Source organism: Saccopteryx bilineata, chromosome 1 (assembly GCF_036850765.1).
Source record: "Saccopteryx bilineata isolate mSacBil1 chromosome 1, mSacBil1_pri_phased_curated, whole genome shotgun sequence".
Taxonomy (NCBI): Eukaryota; Metazoa; Chordata; class Mammalia; order Chiroptera; family Emballonuridae; genus Saccopteryx; species Saccopteryx bilineata.
In genome coordinates this window covers 13,979,887-14,002,276 of record NC_089490.1, presented here as the reverse complement: position 1 = coordinate 14,002,276, position 22,390 = coordinate 13,979,887, and the positions used below count along the sequence as shown (strand labels likewise).

The following is a 22,390-nucleotide window of genomic DNA, read 5'->3' as shown; positions in this document are numbered from 1 at the left end:
CTAAGCATCTAAATCAGAGCTCAGCAACCTTTTCTGGGGAGGGCCAGGCAGTAAATACATTAGACTCTGTGAGGCTCAAGGTCTCTGCCCACAACTACGTCAACTCTGTGGTTGTAGCTGAGAAGTAGCCAGACAGTAAATTTAAAAATAGGTGTGGCTGTGTCCCAATAACACACAACAAAAGAGGCCACCTGATCTAGATGAGCCAACAGACTGACATACAGATGGCAGGGTCCCCTCTGTCTCCACTGCCCCAGTCCCTCTGTCACTCTGCCACCGTATGCTGCCTGATCAGGGCAGAGGCCTTGGAAACCACCCTGTTCTCAAGACAAGTCAGTACAAAAATGTCCTGAGCACCTACAGAGTATCTGACCCTCTTATAAGCTGAGATGCAGTAGGGGACAAGTCAACAAATCCCTGCCCTCAGGGGAGGGGAAGAGCAGAATAATAAAATAATTTCAAATAGTGATAAACGCTATGACTAAATAAAACAGGAGAATGGGATAAAGACTTATAGAGTCTCTGCAGCATACCAGGAACTGTTCTAAAGCTTCTGAACATTCATTTTTAAGGTGGAACGCTTTTACTTCCCGACATCCCTCTGAAGTTAGGAGTATTATCCTCCCCACCCTACCCTCACTTTACCAATGAGGAAACTGAAGCCCAGAGGGGTTCAGCAACGTGCCCACCATCACAAAGCCAGCAAGAGGCTGCGCAGAAGCCTGGGAGCAGGGCTCACGCTGTTTACCCCTCTGCTGGGCTGCCTCTCCGCAGGGCAGGTGCACACACGGGAGAGGACCAGGTACAAAAGCCCAGGCGTACTAGAGCGGCAGGAAGACAACGAGGGCGTGTGAGCACGGGGAGCCAGCGGAGCAGGGGACAAGGTCAGGGGCGAGGCAGAGGCTGGTCACGCAGGACACTGCGCAAACTTAACGTGCATGTTCATTATTTTTAGCGACTTGGCTAATCCCAGCCTGCCTCATCCTCCTGTTTACGTCAGCCTCCCGGGCATACCAGACTCTCAGGTCACGTTATCACCAAACTCTCTTTCCCGTCTGACTCGGGGCTTGCTCCAGAAGTTCCCTACCTCCACTCCCACATCCGTACGCCATGTCCTTGTGCTCTTCCACTCGCAATCTGCGACAGACTTCTGGACACCTTCAACCCCTTTCCAGAAACTTCCCTCACCTCTTGGCTTTAATGGAAACTAAGGCGGGCCGTGAAGACACTGCTTCTCTTACGGCTGGCATGTAGAGGGCACTCTCTCCCTCGCGTCCCAGGTACAAGGCCAGCGCATAGGGGAGGTGTCTGCCTTGCTGAGCACGACCATTTGCAGACTGTCGCTCTCCCTTTGTTTTATAAAAGTCCCTGCCCACAACCATCTCTCCCTCTCTGCTGCTCTCACCAACTGACCTGGAATTTTCCACCATTCATTGAAAAGTTAGCTCCTATCTGAAAGGCTCTCTCTCCACTCCCAGCTTCTGTCATCACTCTTGGCAGCCTCAACATCCAGGTGGGGGGCACATCTAACATCCTGGCCTCTCCGTTTCCTGACCTCTCCAGGAAACTCCACCTCAGCCCGCCACCGCTGTGACCACAGCCTGGACCTCTACCACCACCAAGAACTGCCCTGCCTACAAAAGTCTGAACACCGGCCCCGCCCCGGTCCCATCCCAACTTATGCCTTTTAGCCTTAGTTTACTTGGACCTTGACTCCGATTATTCACTGACCTCCTCATCGTTGTTTATTTCTACCCTGTAGCCCTGTCCCGTCTTCATTACCCTTCGCACCCGCTTAGACTGTGGATTAAGCTCCCTTGTACCCCCCACCCCCGATTTATTCACCTAGACGAAGTCTAACTCTGGGAGATCTCAACGATTTAATTCTCCATGTCTGAATCTAAGAGCTAACTGGTTGAAGAAGGAATGCACAATCCTACAGACGGGTTTCCCTCTTAAACTTCTCACCTTAAACTCAGACAAGGCTTGCAATTGTTTGTGTTTTTTTTTTCCTTCTCCTTACAGCTGATTTTCCTACTCAACATCAGCATTTGCCACCGGCTCTCTCCTCAGATCTCCAGTGCACCCTCCTTGCGCAGGAGCAGCCCACGCCCTCACAGAGAACACAGACCGCATCAGAGAGGAGCTCCGCCGGCCTGTCACTAATGCCACAAGCCCATCGGCACCGGACCCATCTTCCCTGCTTTCTCTCTTGCTGCATCCAAGGACGCATACCCTTTCTTATAAGAACCCAAGACTTCACCCTGGCCGGGGAGCTTGGATGGTCAGAGCACTGTCCCGAAGCGCAGGGGTGGCTGGTTCAATCCCCGCTCAGGGCACATTCAGGAGCAGATCCATGTCCGACCCCTTCTAAAATCAATCAATAAAGGAAATAAAAAACAAGACTTCAATACCTGCTTCAGAGCATCCTCCTCCCTCACCCTTTCAAGGACTTAGCTCCCCGGTCCCCTTCTCTCGTACATCCTCAATCCTCAGCTTTTCCCTACCTAAGGGATCAGTCCCATCGGCATAAATACGCTCTAGTTACTGCCCTCCCTCACCAGACAAACGAGAAACTGCCCTGACGGCTCCCATCAGTTCAAGGTCTCCGGTGGTTCTGCAGGTGTGGTCCCTAGACCAGCAGGCTGGTTCTCACCTAGGAACTTACAGAAATGCACACGCTCAGGGGCCACCCCTGACCTCCCCACTCAGAAAGCCTGACGTGGGTCCAGGAAGCCTGTACTTGATCAAGCCCTCCACATAATTGTCAACCCATGCTGGAGTGGGAGGGCCGCTGCTCCGTGGACTGGCGGTGCTGGTGTTATCTGGGTGCCCTTAGAAGTGACATCTCCCTAAAAATACTTAAGCACCTTAGACTAGTTCTCCCCGCCTCCTTTATCCCAACAAACGGGCTTTTCCATCGGCTGCTTCCAGAGGACATTTGCATACCACCCTTGATTGGTCCCTTCCTCTAGTATTCTGCCCCCCCACCCCCACGCAATTGGTCAGAGTCTGATGGTTTTCACTTCCAAAACACACCTCTGACCCCACGTCCCTCGTCTCCCTGGTCCCACACCATCCGCGCCATCCCCGTCACCAGCTGCCTCTTCACACTGCTCTCCCTGCCTCCTGTGCCGTCCTAATATACTCCCCGCAAGCATCCAGAACAACCTTCCATAAGTATAACTGAGAAGACACCACTCCCCTGCTGCAGATCCTCCAACGAAGAATTTCCTTGGCACATAAAATAAAATGCAAATTTCCGACCAGCCTAGGAGGCTTAGGTGACCTGACCACCAGTGACCACCCCACGGTGGTCAGTGCTAGTCCTCCCTGCCCCTCGGACACTGCGTGATCTGGGCATGCCAGCTCCTGGTTCCTGAAGGGCTCTTCTCCCCACACCCTGACACCAGCAGAATCCTTCTCCTTGAAGCGGCGGCCTGGTCAACCCCTCAAAGATGAGATATAGCTAAGAGGTCCCAAGCAGTTGTTCTGTCCCGACACTCTCCCTGCCTCCTACCCTATCCCACAGAGAGGGAGGTGGCCTCTCTTCTTGCCCACTCCCCACGTTCCTGCAAACCCATGAACCAGTACTTCTCCCTTCTGGGAAGTACCAAGTCAACTGGCACTCTTCTCAAAGCCCTCCCTGGCTCTGGGGAGACAGGAGAAACGGTCACTGCCCCCGGTGACCCATTCTCTTCACCTCTCCCTCAGAGTGTGCCTGGTTCAGCACTTTCTCCTCCCTGCTGCGGGCAAGCCTGCGGGGGGCGCCCCAGAGCAAGGGATACAGATCCTCAGATGGCCAGCTCACCTGCCCGGGACTCGGAGCGCTTGCTCAGTCCTGCGGGGAAAGGCCAGAAGCCCACTGGAGCTGCAGGGCCAACATCAGAAGGCATTCTCCATGCCGGCTTTACGGTCATAAACTACATATTTCAGTCCCTATTTGACTCCTGTATCTATTCATCAAAGGCAGGCTAGGATTAATCAGTACCCGATAGGTAGGTACTATTACCATTTATTGCTACACATTGATTTTCAAATCAGCACAGCAGTTAAATAAGGGCAGGAACTTAAAGCATTAGGCTGCTGGGATTTTAATTTGTGCTGCCACTTAGTAGCTAGATAGCCTTGAGGAAGTTAATTAAAGTCTCTCGGCCTCACGCAGGAAACCAGGGTTGTGTTTACACCTAACCTGTAGGATGTTCTTCGTTAGGACAGAATGTGGTGACTTGTGCAGTAGGTTTTAGCAAAGGGCCCAGCCCAGGGGAAGGCCTGGTATAGACCTTACTAATGCCCACCTTCCCTGTCCCCGTCCTGAGGGCAGCAAGTGCCGCCCATTTTATTCACTACTGCACATGTTACACAGGACTCCGCATACAGCCCAGCACAGGGTACGGTCTCAATAAATGCTTGACAGAAGTATGTCTTGAAACTGATATTAATGTTAAAGTTTACACTTAGTGACAGCTTCGTTTGGTAGTCGCTGTTGTTAGATCTCTATGTGAACGAATAACCTTTAATGACCACAACTTTAACTGTCACAACTCTATGAGAAGGCATTTGTACTATGCCCATTTTACACAAGAGAGAACTCAGGCACAGAGGTTAGTAAGTGTTCGCAGGGTAGACAGAAAAACGGGAGAGCTGGGATCCAAATCCAACTGGAAGCATGAACTCTTAACCATTATACTCTAAGAGAAAGCCAGGTTCAACTCTGCTAAGAGTCCATTTTCAATACATTCTACAGATGCTTCCTACTATAATTAATTGCATTTCATAAGGAAAAAGTTTTTTCCTGTACACTGAACTCAAAATAGTCCTGTTTCATCACAAATATCTCTTAAGAAATAACCTTAACTCTAGCCCTGGCTGGCTGGCTGGCTCAGTGGTAGAGCACTGGCCCAGCATGTGGATGCCCTGGGTTTGAATCCTGGCCAGGGCACACAGGAAAGTGCCCATCTGCTTCTCCACCCCTCCCCTTCTTGCTGCTCTCTCTCTCTCTCTCTCTCTCTCTGTTCTGCCCTCTCCTCCTGCAGCCATGGCTCGATTGGAGCTAGTTGGCCCCACATGCTGAGGATAACTCCATGGCCTCCACCTCAGGCACTAAAAAATGGCTCCAGTTGCAATGGAGCAATGGCCCACATAGGCAGAGCATCGCCCCCTAGTGGGCTTGCTGGGTGGATCCCGGTCGGGGAGCATGCTGCAGTCTGCCTCTGCCTCCCTCCTGTCACTAAAATAAAAAAATAAAAGAAATAAAAAAATAACCTTCACTCTATATACCAGGGGTTGGGAACCTATGGCTCGTGAGCCAGATGTGGCTCTTTTGATGGCTGCATCTGGCTCGCAGACAAATCTTTAATAAAAAAAATAATAATGTTAAAAATATAAAACATTCTCATGTATTACAATCCGTTCATTTCCTACCGCTCAAGTTCATGGTTGTGGGTGGGTGGAGCCAATCACAGCTGTCCTCCGGGACAACGCCAAATTTTTATTGGCTAATGCATAACGTACATGGGTCGTTGTGTGGCTCTCATGGAATTACATTTTAAAATATGTGGCATTCATGGCTCTCTCTGCCAAAAAGGTTCCCGACCCCTGTTATATACATTACTTTAGTTAGGAATTTTCAATCTCTGATGTTCAGCTACTCCCTGTGAAAGCAAAATCTGAAAGGAGTCAATAATGGGGTCTCTGACAAGTACCAAAATGTCCCTAAGTCTTGACCGATCTATCTCCTTCCGTGAGATTCCTTGCGGAACACAAGAAACATCAAACACAGCGGCTGATGTCAGGGAACTCACCCTCTAATGGGGACGACAAAATGCATTTGCAAGCAGAGACTGCCCAAAATGTACAACTACACACAGAGAGCCCACCAATTTCAAATATATATATGTAAATTGGGTTTAAAATTTTATACATAAAATATAAAAATCGGGTTAAAAAATACATAAATATTCCTTGCAGCCTGTTCACAAGAACAAAACCATCAATTGCCTGCCGGCCAACAGAGGACAGCTGAAATGATGGCACGTTCTCATGCACCACATGTTACAGCCATCGACAAGAACCTCCGCGTATGAATACCCACGTTACATTACTGCCGGGAAAGAAAGCAAGATTCAGAAGAGCGCTCCTGACTCTGTGGGGGGGAGGAATGTCTACCCATACACGTGCATGCACAGATGCAGGGGGGAAATGTATAACAGACTCAGACTGTTCACATTTTTGCTCTTTATATTTTTTCATCTTTTGATTTTTTTTAAAAAAATGAGCTTTTATCTTTTAATAAGGGGATTACTAAAGTTAGAAGCATAAGTCATCTGCTTTGTTACCGTAAAACAAAAGAGACACTCAAACTTTAATAAAACCACTATTAACAATTATATTCTCTTTAAATGATACTTGCATGGTTATACTCGTAATGCACTCTAAATTAATGTGTATCCTTCATCTCTAAGCTACAGCATTTTCCACTTTAGTAAATGATCATTAACAGTAACTTCATTAAGTATCTGTATCAAAGTCTATTCAGTCATTCTCTTATTGGTAGGCATTATAGCCATTCACACACACGCACACACACACACTCTCCTAATACTACTATAATGGACTTAATTCACACTGCTTCTTCCATAATTGCACCATTTCCTCAGAACAGACTAAAATTTTTATTTCAAAGGACACACACTCCCTTTTTAAAGCATAGTTCTTACAAGAGAGAACAAGCGGGAACTGTCCAGAGAAGCTGCCCTCTGCTGATTCCTTACAATCCCCTCAGCCAAAGCCGCTGAAGTGAGGACTAGCCAACCCACCCCGCCCCGCCCTCTTTCAGCAGCTCACTGCTCCACCTGGCCTCCTGTTTCTATCACCGATCAAAGCAGGGTTAGGAGAGAGGAGAAATCACATGTCTCATCCTAAACTGAACATTGTAATTACCAAAAGCAGAAATTCCTAATAATGAAAAACAAATCATCTGATAAAAGCAATTGAAGGGGAAAAAAAAGAAGGAAAAAAATCAATTGAAGGAGAAGAAACCAACTGAGAAGAAATTCAAATTTACTGAATTCCCGAGTATGCCACGTTATTTTGGAAATGTTTAACATTTACACTAATAACTTTATGAGATAAAGTTATATTGACTTTCCAAAATAAGAAACGAATGGTCAGAAACATTAACAACTCGCCCAAGGTCACGCAACTCACATGCAGTGGGACTCAAACCCACACCTGTCTAATTTCAACGCTCACTCTTTCTCCAGGACGTCAAGCTGCCAGGAACAAGGGGAACCCTGGGACCAGCTTTCGGCTTTGCTTTTATCATGATTCACTTACTAGTATTACCAGTTGGGAAGATTCCTCTTCAATTACATTTGAAACACTACAACTACAAATAAAACCTTGTTTTCATAAACATCGTAAAATGGAATTACTTTTATGGATCAGGTTGTCCCACCTAAAATTCAGGATACACTGCTTAGTAAATTTACCCCCTGAATGTAAATTCACATGCGGTCTTCCAAAGTTATATAGTTAATTCACATTTTATAAAATCATTGATGTGGTTTAACAAAATCAAGGAATAAACATAAAATTAATTAAAAGCAGTTCTTATAATTATTAGGAGGTCACTGTCACTCATCTACTGCTGTTCATGGATGTAGTGCCTAGGACATAATACATTCATTAAGGAAACTGAATCCTTTGTTGCACATTCATACTTGCCTCCCCCAACTGCCCCTCCACCCCTCAAAAGGCTTACTATGTTCTTTTTTTTTTTTTTAAGTGAGAGGCAGGGAGGCAGAGACAGACTTCTGCATGCACCCTGACAGGGATCCACCCGGCAAGCCCCCTACAGAGCAGTGCTCTGTCCATCTGGAGCCACTGCTCCGTTGCTCGGAAACCAAGTTATTTCAGCGCCTGAGGCGAGGCCATAGAGCCATATCCAGCACCGGGAGCCAACTTGCTCAAATGAGCCATGGCTGCGGGATGGGGAGGGGTGGGGAGGGATAAAGGGAAGGTGTAAGGGGGGGAGAAGTAGATGGTCGTTTCTCCTGTGTGCCCTGACCAGGAATCAAACCCAGGACATCCACGTACCCAGCAGACACTCTACTGCTGAGCCAACCGGCCAGGGCTTACCAGGTTCTCAATACATCCTAAAGTCATTCTGTTAAACTTCTAAGATTATTTACATACACCACCCTGCTTTATTCCACAATGGATTCAAAGCAGCCTGGAAACAGACCATCACAACTTGACATAACAGTTAAGTGATGAAGGAAAAAACAAGATAAGTAAGAAACTCAATATGGGTGAGGTTAGCATAAAACGTTTATCAGGAGAAACTTTCTAAATACGGTTAGAGGTGGGCCTCAAATTTGGCTCCGAGTCCACTAAAGCCATCACCAAAAAAACACAACCAGTTAATATTGAATACATGCGTCACAGGAACCATACAATAAAAACAAACCAGGTACTCAGGAGAACCAAAGTGAGGCATAATTATTCCTGTAATCAAACCAGAGAAACGTTCCTCCTGCGTATGTTTATGAAGGAAACACTGATAATGTGGCAAAAAAAAAAAAAAAGGTCCTATCAAAATAATCCTTACATAAATACAATAGTGTGTTTCAGGTGGCTCTCAGAGCATCCATCAGCAGAGACCTTCATAAAGCAAATACAGGTCATTATTAGCAAAGGAGGAAGGAGACTATAAAACAGCGTGGCACACAGCTCCAACAGGGTTAATCCAAGGGGAAATCTCAAGTGTGTTTGGAAAAATTGACAATAAGCTCCATATTCCTTAGATAATCCTCCAAAGATGATTTCCAGCGATCAGGCTTGTGATCGGTACAGAGACGTAGGGACAGGGTTTATGTTCCATGACTGACACATGGCTCTGTTGCCAAGACAAAGGCTGGTCAATACGCTTCGACGGTCAGCTGAGTTGGTGGGTAGAGGAAGGGAGACAACCTCTTACAAAGGCGATGCGTTGCCCAACCTGGACAAGTGTCCAAGCCCAGTGCGAGGATACTAATGACCACACGAGGATTTTTCTCAAAAAACCATTTGGATTTTCCCCAAGAGAATGAAGAATAAGCAAGCATCTGGCAAGTCTCTGAGTACTTTGTGGGGATTGAAAGTAATGTTACAATGTCTTTCAATGGTCATAGATGACGTCTCTAATCCCCAAATGATGTTAATAAGGAAGAATGAGCCCTTGATAATGGTTAACAAGATAAACACGATTTTATTTACTTTTGGAAGTTAATGGAAATATTTACTATTTTATGGATCATACAATTTGAGGCTTTTTTCCAACTGAATTCAAGTTAATAACAGCCTTCAAAATAACTACATAACTCAGACTACTAACTTGGTACTTTCTCTTTACTTATAATTCTTGATACAAACTGAAACGCCGTACTGGGAATATTTTCGGTACCTATGCCCCTCTGCTACAGAAACCTCCCTTTTCCTCCTTTCTGAATTCAGACACATTATATGCAAGAATCCCTGTAGTTTTGATGCTTATGTTCTGCCCCTCCATTTTGGAAATAACATGAAAATAAAGGCAACTTTATGCAAAAACTGAAGCTGACATTTTGATTTAGGAATCTCAAAAAATATTCTTCAGAGAAGAAATTTAAAATTGACTTCAGAAACTCATAACGTTTGAACATTGTGGGCTTTTTTTTTTTTTTAATTTTTTTTCATTTTTTCATTTTTCTGAAGCTGGAAACGGGGAGAGACAGTCAGACAGACTCCCGCATGCGCCCAACCGGGATCCACCCGGCACGCCCACCAGGGGCGATGCTCTGCCCACCAGGGGGCGATGCTCTGCCCATCCTGGGCGTCGCCATGTTGTGACCAGAGCCACTCTAGCGCCTGAGGCAGAGGCCACAGAGCCATCCCCAGCGCCCGGCGGAGGGGTGGAGAAGCAAATGGGCGCTTCTCCTGTGTGCCCTGGCCGGGAATCGAACCCGGGTCCTCCGCACGCTAGGCCGACGCTCTACCGCTGAGCCAACCGGCCAGGGCCTTGTGGGCTTTCTTTTAATGTCACCACTAGTTCTCAAATATCTTAATGTTTCTATAACACTTTGAATTTTTTAAATAAAAATTCGACTCTTCGCACTATCATAGTGTTTTTAAACGGAGTCTCTGACAATAACACTTCCATATTGATGGGAAGACAATCAGATGGCATAAATACAACTGTTACAAGTATGTGCAATGCAACCAATCCCCAGCGTTTTGGTTTTTTAAAAATTCTTCTCAAAGAGACTTAAGCCCTGGCCAGATAGCTCGGCTGGTTAGAGCATCATCTGGGAAGCACAGAGGTCGCCGGTTTGATCCTGGGTCGGGCACAGACAGGAACAGACTGGTGTTTCTTCTCTCACTCTCTCCCTTCCTCTCTTTAAAGTCAATAAAAAATTAAAACACACACACTCCAAAAAAGTCATTGAATTGATCACTGGCCTTGCTGAACTTGCAGTTCAGGAACTTTTTTTGCAAGTTTAGAACTTTCATGAAAATCTTATTCAGATAGGAAAATATACTTGATAGAATTTACTAGGGACAGTAGCTGTGGGGCAGGGACCCAGAGAGTAGCAACACACATGCTAGATACTTGCCATTCCGAATCCGGTTCAGTTCCTGCTGCAAAGGCTTCTAAACCATTGGAGCAAAAACGTATGCCACAACGGCCTCAACTTTTACTGCGCTGAGGAGAACTAGCCCTCAAACAAAGCAGACAATCTCTCAGATACACGACCTAAAAACCTAAACCCATTTGAGATTAAAATGTATAATGCAATCAATCATTTGCTGCAAGTTCCATCTGAAAAATACAATGATTTTCTATTTCTTCATGAATCTTTAAAGATTATTTATTTATTTATTCATTTTTAGAGGGGAGAGGGGGGAGGGAGGAGGAGGAAGGGAAGGAGGAGGGAGAAGGAGGAGGAGGAGGAGAAAGAAGGAGGAAGGAGGAGGAGAAATAAGGAGGAAGGAGGAGGAGGAGAAGGAGGAGGAGGAGGAGGAAGAAGGAGGAGGAGAAAGGAAGGAGGAGGAGAAATGAGGAAGGAGGAGGAGAAGGAGGAGGAGGAGGAAGAAGGAGGAGGAGGAAGAAGGAGGAGGAGAAGGAAGAAGAGGAGGAGGAGAAGAAAGAAGGAGAAGAAAGAAAGAAGAAGGAAGAAGAAAGAAGAAAGAAGAAGAAGAAGAAAGAAGCAGGAATCATCAACTCCCAGGCGAGCCCAGTGTTTTGAAACAAGGACCTCAGCGTTCCTGGTTGACACTTTATCCACTGTGCCACCACAGGCCAGGTTCTTCATGAAGCTTGAAAAGCTACAGTGGACCCCAGGGTCAATTAGCACATTCTCTGATTGCAAATGTGAAGTGATCAGTCTGCATCATGAGCAGTGGTCATTCCACAACATCAATTGCAAAGATACCACGTGTGGACTATTCTTTTAAAAGGGATTACTCTCCAAATCCTCATTAGAATGCTGTCACCATCAGTACACCCTCCTCTTCTGTGTGTTTGAAAATTTTAGTAACAAATGTTTTTGAATTTATCAATTTTAACTCCTTTCAAGCAAATCTGAACTATTAAACTCATATTACATTGTAACTATCCTTGCCTCTACAATGGAACAGTTTTCACAGCGTTTATAAAAGATTCGCGTCCAGAAAAAGCCTCCTGCAAATACATTCTCTGAACATGAGTACAGAAGTACATAGCAGGCACAGACGTGTCTCCACAACTTTCGGGTTTTCCTGTGATTCTCCACTGTATAGGACATGGCACATTTGACAGCAGTATTTAGTGTATTAGTTATCTAATGCAGGATAATACATTACCACCAAATCTCGTGTCTTTAACTAAGATTTATTATCTCACAGTGTTTGTGCGTCAGGAACTTGGGAACAGCTTAGCTGGGTGTTTCTGGCTTACTACTGTCTCTCTCATGAGGTTGCAGACAAGATGCTGGCCAGCTATGGTTCTGGGGAGGCCGGAGTGAGGTTGGGGGCCCACTTCCAGGAAGGCCCCCACACAGGTGCCGGCAGGCCTCAGTTCTCCACAGGGCTGCCTCCTTCTCAACAGAGGTTCTCCACAGAGGGCCACTGTACCTGAAGCCCCCAGGGGACATGTGACAATGTCAGGCATTTTTAGCTGTGTGTGGGGGGCAGGGGAGGTCTGTGCTGCTGACAGCTAGTGAGTCAAGGCCAGGGATAGCGCTAAACATCCTTCACTTCAAAGAGTTAATTAGGCCCAAAATGTCAATAGTACCAAGGTTGAGAAACTGCCCTAGAGCAGCTGATCTCAGAGAAAAAGAGCAAGACAGGGGCCACAATGTCTTTTATGACCTATCCCCAGAGTCACATGCCATCGTTTCTGCCAAACCTATGCATTAGAGATACCAATTACTAAGTACAGTCTTCACTCCAGGGGAGGAGAATGAAGCCACAGCTCTTGAAGGGAGGCCTATCAAATAATGTATGCCATATTTTAAAACCATTACACTTACCAATTGGATTTTTAAATTCAATTTATTGGGATGGTACCGGTTAATAATAAAATTATATAGGTTTCAGGCGGGCAGTTCTATAATACAACACCTGTCTATTGTATTGTGCTCACCACCCCAAAGCAACTTGATTTCTTGAAGTCAAAACACTGAAAATTTCAAGATAGCTCATTTACTCATGGGAATACTAGATACCATCTTTTTAGTGCTCTAGAAAAATCACTGACACGCCATTGAACAAAGCTACCTTTGCATCCTACTGAATGGTCCGTCTGCAGTATTTTGGTGACCTGAGCTCAAAAAATTCTACTATGCACAAGCACACACAGCTACGAAGAAAGCGGAACGCGGAGTGAGACCAGAGCTCCAGGTCTGGTTCTGGTGCTCCCTGGCATGTGCTCCTGGCCAAAGCTGCTAGGAGCCTGTTCCCAAATCACTGAAATGGCGGTGTCACCAGCCCTGCTTACCTCACCATGCTGTTTTGAGGCTCAAGACAATTATGTGAACGTACTACTCTATGAACTCTACATGGCAGGTAACTTTAAACGTTCCGAGTTGAAATAAACACGCGTGAGGGCTTATCGCATAGTAACATTTCAGCATCTGTTATCAGATCTCTTATTCTCAAATGTGAGGTTGAGTCAATCTCTGAATTGACGGTAAAATAAGGCTGATCATTAAACTGTAATTGATTAAGGCCCAAATCCTCGATCATTTGTTGTCAATGCTATGGATAACTAAATATAATGTCTACAAGTTAATATGCATACTCATTTAGCAATTTTTTTTTCCAGAGACAGAGAGAGAGTCAGAGAGAGGGATAGATAGAGACAGACAGACAGGAATGGAGAGAGATGAGGAGCATCAATCATCAGTTTTTCGTTGCGACACCTTAGTTGTTCATTGGTTGCTTTCTCATATGTGCCTTGACCGCGGGCCTTCAGCAGACCAAGTAACCACTTGCTCGAGCCAGCGACCTTGGGTCCAAGCTGATGAGCTTTTTGTTTTGTTTTGTTTTCTGGGTTTTTTTGTTTTTGTATTTTTCTGAAGCTGGAAACAGGGACGCAGTCAGACAGACTCCCGCATGCGCCCAACCAGGATCCACCCGGCACACCCACCAGGGGGCGATGCTCTGCCCATCCGGGGCGTTGCTCTGTCGCGACCAGAGCCACTCTAGCGCCTGAGGCAGAGGCCAAGGAGCCATCCCCAGCGCCCGGGCCATCTTTTGCTCCAATGGAGTTTCAGCTGCGGGAGGGGAAGAGAGAGACAGAGAGGAAAGAGAGGGGGAGGGGTGGAGAGGCAGATGGGCACCTCTCCTGTGTGCCCTGGCCGGGAATCGAACCCGGGACTTCCGCACGCCAGGCCGACGCTCTACCACTGAGCCAACCGGCCAGGGCCAAGCTGGTGAGCTTTTGCTCAAACCAGATGAGCCTGCGCTCAAGCTGGCGACCTCGGGGTCTCAAACCTGGGTCCTCCGCATCCCAGTCCGATGCTCTATTCACTGCGCCACCACCTGGTCAGGCTCATTTAGCAATTTTTAAGATCTAGGAACTACTAAGATCAGCAATATAATGTAGCCAATACTTAATAACACTGAGCTGCATAAAGCTATTCTTTTATATATTTATTTCCCAATTTAGACTGTGAGGGTGAGCAGAAGCTACAATTTATCCTCAAAACCTACCTAGCCCAGCCTGACCAGGCGGTGGCGCAGTGGATAGAACGTCGGACTGGGATGCGGAGGACCCAGGTTCAAGACCCCAAGGTCACCAGCTTGAGCGTAGGTTCATCTGGCTTGAGCAAAAAAAAAAAAAAAAAGTTCACCAGCTTGGACCCAAGGTCACTGGCTGGAGCAAAGGGTTACTTGGTCTGCTGAAGGCCCACGGTCAAGGCACATATAAGAAAGCAATCAATGAACAATGAAAAACTGATGATTGATGCTTCTCATCTCTCTCTGTTCCTGTCTGTCTGTCCCTCTCTCTGTCCTTGTAAAAACAAACAAACAAAAACAAACAAACAAAAAACCTACTTAGCCCAGCGCCTGGAACACACGGCAAGATCAGTAAACTGCACACACCTATGCAGGGATTTCCCGCCCTAGGGGAACTCAGAAATCTAGCTGGGGAATCCGAATGAACAGACACACAGAAATTACTGAAGACTTTTTATAAAGCAGCACATTTGCTTCCTCCAAGCTATTCTGTACATCCAGTGAGACCAATTTAAAAACACTTTTCTGGCCCTGGCCGGTTAGTTCAGTGGATAGAGCACTGGCCCAGCATACAGACATCCTGGGTTTATTTCCCAGTCAGGGCCCACAACAGAAGTGACCATCTCTCCTTTCCCCCTCCTTCTCCCACTTCTCTCCCGCTCCCTCTCCTGCAGCCAGTGGCTCAGTTGGTCCAAGCGTTGGCCTCAGGCACCAAGGATAGGTTGGTTGATTCGAGCAATGGCCCCAGACAGGCGTTGCCAGGTGGACCCTGGTTGGGCACATGTGGGAGTCTGTCTCACTATCTCCCCTCCTCTCACTGAAAAAAAATTAATTAATTAAAAATTAAAAAAATAAAAACACTTTTCCTCACTACTTTACAACTCAAGAAACTAAATAACAGCTCTCTATTACCAAGAAAAATGCAGTTGTCTAGCCCTATTCCAGACCTAATTCTTAATTTCTGGGGGTAGGACCCATACACCTCCATGTGAAAAAGTTCACAAGTGATTCTGAAGCACAACCAGCATAAGAACAATGGGTTCACCCTACTAAGATATTCCTCCAGCAGGACAGTCCATCTCATATCTAATTCTCTACTAGACCCCACAGTGCCCCCATATCTCTATACATATCAATACCTTCTGATATACAGTTCATCAACACATTATGTCTATTTCCTTTATATACTGGTGGGCACTTAACACTGTATGATCAACAGATTTCCTTCAAACTTTCAAAATTATGTTGCCCTGAATACCTACAGTAATAGAAATCTTCAGGTTATTAGCTCATTCCCTGGTTGTAATTTCCATGGCCAATGTCATTCATCTAATAATAAGCTTCCATCAAATATCAGCTCCGGCCCTGGCCAGTTGGCTTAGTGGTAGAGCATCGACCCAGTGTGTGGATGTCCCAGGTTCAATTCCAGGTCAGGGCACATGGGAGAAGCTCCCATCTGCTTCTCCACCCCTCCCCACTCTCACACCTTTTTCTCTCTCTTCCCCTCCAGTAGCTATGACTTGATTGGAGCAAGTTGGCCCCAGGCACTGAGGATGACTCCATGGCCTCCCTTTCAGGCATTAAGAAGAGCTGGTTGCTGAGCAACAGAGCAACGCCCCAGATGGGCAGAGCATCACCCCCTAGTGGGCATGCCGGGTGGATCCCAGTCAGGGCACACGTGGGAGTCTGTCTCAGCCTCCCCTCCTCACTGAATAAAAAACAAAACAAGAACAATTATCAGCTCCACATATCTAAGGCTGAACCATATAATTTTACAACATGAATCTATCACTAGTGTAGTTAGTGCTATGTCACTCAGTCCTTTGTCCTCAATAATGTGTAGAAAAATGGTCAAGGGAAAGCATGAAACATTACATTTCAAAGGACTTGAAATCCAAAGGGTGAGACATTCCTGAGACTAAGTTTGGAAACACAAACTTAAGACACATAGTATATAAACAAGGCCACTGTGGAGACTGTATCAGGTAATGAGTTCAAAAGGAATATGCGCCCTGGCCGGTTGGCTCAGCGGTAGAGCGTCGGCCTGGCGTGCGGGGGACCCGGGTTTGATTCCCGGCCAGGGCACATAGGAGAAGCGTCCATTTGCTTCTCCACCCCCCCCCTTTCCTCTCTGTCTCTCTTCCCCTCCCGCAGCCGGGGCTCCATTGGAGCGGAGATGGCCTGGGCGCTGGGGATGGCTCCTTGGCCTCTGCCCCAGGTGCTAGAGTGGCTCTGGTCGCCGCAAAACGATGCCCCGGAGGGGCAGAGCATCGCCCCCTGGTGGGCAGAGCATCGTCCCTGGTGGGCGTGCTGGGTGGATCCCGGTCGGGCGCATGCGGGAGTCTGTCTGACTGTCTCTCCCTGTTTCCAGCTTCAGAAAAAGAAAAAAAAAAAAAGACAAAAGGAATATGCACAGAAAATACATTGTTTCTATCTTTTCTGCAGGTGGAAGTTTCAGGTTATCAAATCTCATTTTTTTTATTCACCGCCAATCAATCCAAATGCAAGGGGTTATATAAGCAGTTCTCAACCGAGGATGATTTTGCCTCCAGGGGACATGGATCAATGTCTAGTATCCTGGGTTGGACCAACTGAGGGTTGCTACTGGCATCTAGTGCGTAGGATACAGGGATGCTTCTCAACATCCTACAATGTACAAGACAGCCTCCCACAACAACAAAAGAGTTATCCCACCCAAAATGTCAACAGATTGAGTAACCCTAGGTGATACTATGTACAGTAGGAAAGGTAAACACAGCTTGATAGATGCTCATAATAATTTCCTATTTTACCCCTTTGCTCCCTTTAGCAATCATATGACTTAATTTATTGAGATTGTTCATTTCAAAGCAGATCATTCAAAGTAAAAAAGGAACTTAGGACACCAAACTGGGAATCAGAAAATGAAGCAAGCTCAACTTATAATAGCAGATGAGAAAATTATTAGAAATGTACCAATATATGATAACAACATCAATATTTCATTCTGTTATACTCAAGTAAGGAGATAACTAAGATTTTCACCAGCATTTGGCAGCCCAGAGAAGAAAATATAAAAAAGCAACTATTATTCAAAAGTTGAAGTAATAGAAGGTTCAAGTTAGCAAAAGCCCTAGATGAAGGCTTTGACAGAAGGGGAAATACAGAATAGCTATTGGGGATATTAAAAATATAGCAATTAGCCTGACCTGTGGTGGCACAGTGGATAAAGTGTCAACCTGGGAACGCTGAGGTCGCCAGTTCAAAACCCTGGGCTTACCTGGCCAAGGCACATATGGGAGTTGATGCTTTCTGCTCTTCTCCCTTCTCTCTCTCTCTCTCTCTCTCTCTCTCTCAAAAAAAAAAAACTGAATAAAGTTAAAAATAAAATATTTAAAAATATATATATATATAGCAATTAGCCTAACCTGCAGTAGCACAGTGGATAAAATTTCAACCTGGGATGCTGAGGTCACCGGTTCAAAACCCTGGCTTGCCCAGTCACGGCACATACAAGAAGCAACTACTACAAGTTGATGCTTCCCTCTCCTACCCTCTTCTCTTCTCCCTCTCTTCTCTCTCTAAAATCAATTTTATAAAAAGAATATAGCAATTATTTCTGGGAATAAAAGCATATCTACCACAAGAATGAGGAAATACAGAGTTCAATACACATTTGACATCTCAGGCTGAGGGTCACAGGACAGACTAAAGGCACAATGAGGGGCAGATTAATTAGTAGGTGAGAGACTATCCCAGCAGAGACACCACCCCGAGCGGAAGTAGAGGGCTGGGTTTAGGATGTAGAAGACCTTTACCCTCACAGTCCCTTCCTTCCCCTAAAACACAGCCTCCGGAGTCCTTGGCAGATCAAAAGAAGAAGTTCTGACCTCTTGTGGGCCCATGCTGATGTCATCACTTTCTAGATCTAAATCATCAGATGGAAAGGCTTCTCTAACAGAGAATTCCAACACACGTCCTTGCATAAGGTTGCCCTAGACCAGGGGTCTCAAACTCAACTCAGCATGTGGGCCGCAGAGCAAGATCACAGCCCTTCGGCGGGCCGCACTAGGTCTACAAAAGGCAACTGTTACGCAACCCTTTTCTCACTGCAGTTGAAAACAAAAAAAAATCAGTACAACAAGCACAATCGTACATGCAGTTTACTCAGTGTCACAAAACGACCAGAAACTGTAGTTCGCATCACAACTGCTGTTAACTAAGCTAATATCTAGCTAGGATGCTAGAGAAATGAAAAATACAAGTAGGCCCCTAGGCTTACTTAATTTTATCCAAAATATTTTGAACTTCGTGGATTAGTCTGCGGGCCGCACAAAATTGTTCGGCGGGCCGCGAGTTTGAGACCCCTGCCCTAGACGTAAAAAGTGACCAGTATGTCACTAGGTTGAAGAGAGGCACTGAAGACTCTAAAACAGGGGTCGGGAACCTATGGCTCACGAGCCAGATGTGGCTCTTTTGATGGCTGCATCTGGCTCGCAGACAATCTTTAATTAAAAAAATGTTAAAAATATAAAACATTCTCATGTATTACAATCCATTCATTTCCTACCGCTCATGTTCATGGGTGTGGGTGGCTGGAGCCAATCTCAGCTATCCCCCGGGACACCAAATTTTTATTGGATAATGCATAACATACATGGGTTGTTGTATGGCTCTCATGGAATTACATTTTAAAAATATGTGGCGTTCATGGCTCTCTCAGCCAAAAAGGTTCCCAACTCCTACTCTAAAAGATTTCAAGGGAAGCATTAGAAATATAAAGGTAGCCCTGGCCGGTTGGCTCAGCGGTAGAGCGTCGGCCTAGCGTGCGGAGGACCCGGGTTCGATTCCCGGCCAGGGCACACAGGAGAAGCGCCCATTTGCTTCTCCACCCCTCCGCCGCGCTTTCCTCTCTGTCTCTCTCTTCCCCTCCCGCAGCCGAGGCTCCATTGGAGCAAAGAAGGCCCGGGCGCTGGGGATGGCTCTGTGGCCTCTGCCCCAGGCGCTAGAGTGGCTCTGGTCACAACATGGCGACACCCAGGATGGGCAGAGCATCGCCCCCTGGTGGGCAGAGCGTCGCCCCTGGTGGGCGTGCCGGGTGGATCCCGGTCGGGCGCATGCGGGAGTCTGTCTGACTGTCTCTCCCCGTTTCCAGCTTCAGAAAAATGAAAAAGAAAAAAAAAAAAAAAAAAAAAAAAAGAAATATAAAGGTAGATTTGAGATGGCAATTTAAATTAAAAAAATAATTTTTTTTAAGTGAGAGGCAGGGAAGCAGAGAGACAGACTCCCACACACACCCCATCAGGGATCCACCCAACAAGCCCCCTACTGCAGTGATGCTCTGGCCATCTGGGGCCACTGCTGCACTGCACGGCTACTGAGCTACTTTAGCACCTGAAGCGAGGCTATGGAGCCATCCTCAGCACCTACGCAGGGTCAGATTTGCTCTAGCCATTCGAGCCATGGCTGCAGGAGGAGGAGGGGAGAGAGAGAGAGAGAGAGAGAGAGAGAGAGAGAGAGAAGGGATGGAGAAGTAGATGGTCACTTTTCCTGTGTGCCCTGACCAGGAATCGAACCTGGGTCTTCCACACACTGGGCTGACGCTCTACTGCTGAGCCAATCAGCCAGGGCTGCAATTCAAATTTTTAAAGGATGCAGACAAGGAAAGCTACTTCCAAAAGAGAACTTCCAAGTAATCTGAGGAAGCAACATAAATAGGTCCCTTGTGAAATGACACTTTCAAAAGCAGGGACCCTTCCTGCCTTTTTTTCTTTTTTTTTAATGTTTATAAATGCAACACCTAGTGCAGTGCCCAGCGTTGGCGATACCAAATCCATGAATTTAAGAAAACAAGGGTGACAGCTGGATGCTTTCTTTTTCCTTCTGCACGATCATGTGTTCCGTGATGCTGACGCTCTGGATCATAAGCTTGGGAAAGCAAGCAAGCAAAGCATACTTGTGGGTGGACCGACAGCAAGACGCACATCCTCACATACCTTCCTTCATGTCACAGGCACCGTGACAATACCACCAAGGCCTCAGGGAGACGGTTTGGAGGAAAACAAGGAAATCTGTCATAACATCATTCCAAGTAACAGGAGCTAACACGTACAGGGTCTCACATTACTCAGACAGCAGACCTAAACAAAATAAGCGTTTGTTCTAAAACCCTTTTTGTCACGTTGCCATGGGAATCTGTGCTTCGGAACACTTATTTTCTGCAACGAGATGTCAGAGCAGCAAAAGGGCGGGGGAGCTTTCATGAAAGAGGAGAGACACTTATATCTGTAAAGGCGAGGAAGACAGAGACGTTTTGGGGGCCTCATAGTCAAAACACTAGTAACAGGTAACGACAAGCCCACCTCTACAAAATTATTGTCCTGGGGAGAAAGGTGGAGGTATATAAAGCAGACACAGGGCCAAATAAAAGAGAAAAATCAATTAGATCTTAAATGTTGAAGGAAAGTAACGACTCCTAAAATATGACCTGATAGTAAGAAAAACACCTAGAAGCCTGGAGAAATGAGAAAACATTCAGCCTGCCAGCAGGCTAATCCTTTGTCAGCAGGAATCTAGAGATCATCTCTTTGCTCCCTTCCTTTTGGTGACAAAATCCTGAAAAAGTGAGGTAAGCCCATGTTACTTACAGAGCCCGAGTCCCCTGACTCTGGGGCCCACCAAAGTATTGGCTCAGGTATCCTGAGCCTTCGGGAATGAGAGCTGTGAGCACTGGTCAGGGCTGTGCACCAATTCATGTGACTCCCCCTCTCCCCTAAACTACACCAGCACCTCTAATGGATAAGCAACAGAAAGGAAAAAACAGGGATCCCAGAGCAGAGTGCGCCGTGAAAACATGTTGTCAGACCCTGTCTCTTCTCGTGGCTTCCCCTCTCACTCAGAGCGAAAGGCACGGTTCTTACAAAAGCAAGTAAGACCCTTGGGGATCCCCGCACAGCTGCAGGCCCTCTACTTCCTCCTCCTCCTCCTCCTATTTGGCCCCTGGTTCATTCAGCTCTAGCCATACTGCTCTCCTAGCTATCCCTACAGAACAAGAGGCCTTTGCCTCAGGGCCTTTGCACCTGCTGTCCCCTTAGCCTGAAATGTTCTTCCCTCCCCAACACGTCCAACAGGTGTTCTCCATCACCTCCTTCAGGTCTCTGCTCAGCTGTCATTTTCTCATTGAGGCCGACCTGTCTGCCCGGTTTAAAGGGGCAGCAGGCCTTCCCAATGTTCCTTCTCCTTTCCTTGCTTCATTACCCCCACAGGACAACAGCGGACATACTATCAATTCTACTGTGGATCATCTATTTCTACCTCCACCACCACCCTCCTTAGAATACACTCAATACAGGTCCTTTTTTTTTTTTTTGGTGGGAGAGACAGAGAGAGAGGGACAGATAGGGACAGACAGGAAGGGAGAGAGATGAGAAACATCAATTCTTTGTTGAGGTTCCTTAGTTGTTCATTGATTGCTTTCTCATATGTGCCTTGACCATGGGCCTTCAGCAGACCGAGTAACCCCTTGCTTGAGCCAGCGACCTTAGGTCCAAGCTGGTGAGCTTTGCTCAAACCAGATGAGCCTGTGCTCAAGCTGGCGACCTCGGGGTCTCAAACCTGGGTCCTCTGCATCCCAGTCTGATGCTCTATCAACTGAGCCACCGCCTGGTCGGGCAGAATACAGGTCCTTCTGGGCAGAAATGTTTGTCTGTTTGGCTCATACCCCGTTTCCAGCACCTACAGAAGAACACAGCAGTGCTCAAAGTATCGGTATAATGCAGAGCCCTGGCCTCAAAGAGATTAGCCTGAGCCCACCTTCCCCACCCTGTGCCTCCAAATCCTGAGCCAGAACTCAGGGGTCATCCTAGACTCCTCTCTCTTCCAAACCTCTTTCTCTGTCACCCCACGTTCAGCCTGGGAGTCGAGCATGTCAGAATCCAGGACCTACTTCTCAAAGGTGAAGAATTTGCAGAACACCATTTTCTTCCTTAGCATAACATTTAAAAAGTTTTTTTTCCATTGGGTTGAGAGAGAGAGAAAGATGTAAGGAAGGAGGAAGAGAGGGGGTAGAGAAAGGGGAGAGGAGGGGGAGAGAGGCAGAGAGAGTTAGAGAGAGGCAGAGAAAGGGAGAGGGGGGGAGAGAGGGAGAGAGAGAGAGAGGGAGAGAGGG

At 46.6% G+C, this 22,390-nt stretch overlaps 1 protein-coding gene across 5 annotated transcripts in view; it reads right to left on the bottom strand.

Annotated features, from left to right (window-relative positions):
- Positions 1 to 22,390, bottom strand: part of MAPK14 (mitogen-activated protein kinase 14) — an 82,351-nt gene that overhangs the window by 52,661 nt on the left and 7,300 nt on the right. Inside the window, exon 1 of one of the 5 annotated variants that reach the window (XM_066235981.1) lies at positions 646 to 707. The exons of the other annotated variants lie outside the window; for them this stretch is intronic. Within the exon in view, the coding sequence (XP_066092078.1) occupies positions 646 to 692 (47 nt within the window). The 5' untranslated portion in view covers positions 693 to 707. Of the gene's footprint in view, positions 1 to 645; positions 708 to 22,390 lie in introns of those variants that run through there. 5 annotated transcript variants of the gene reach the window in all.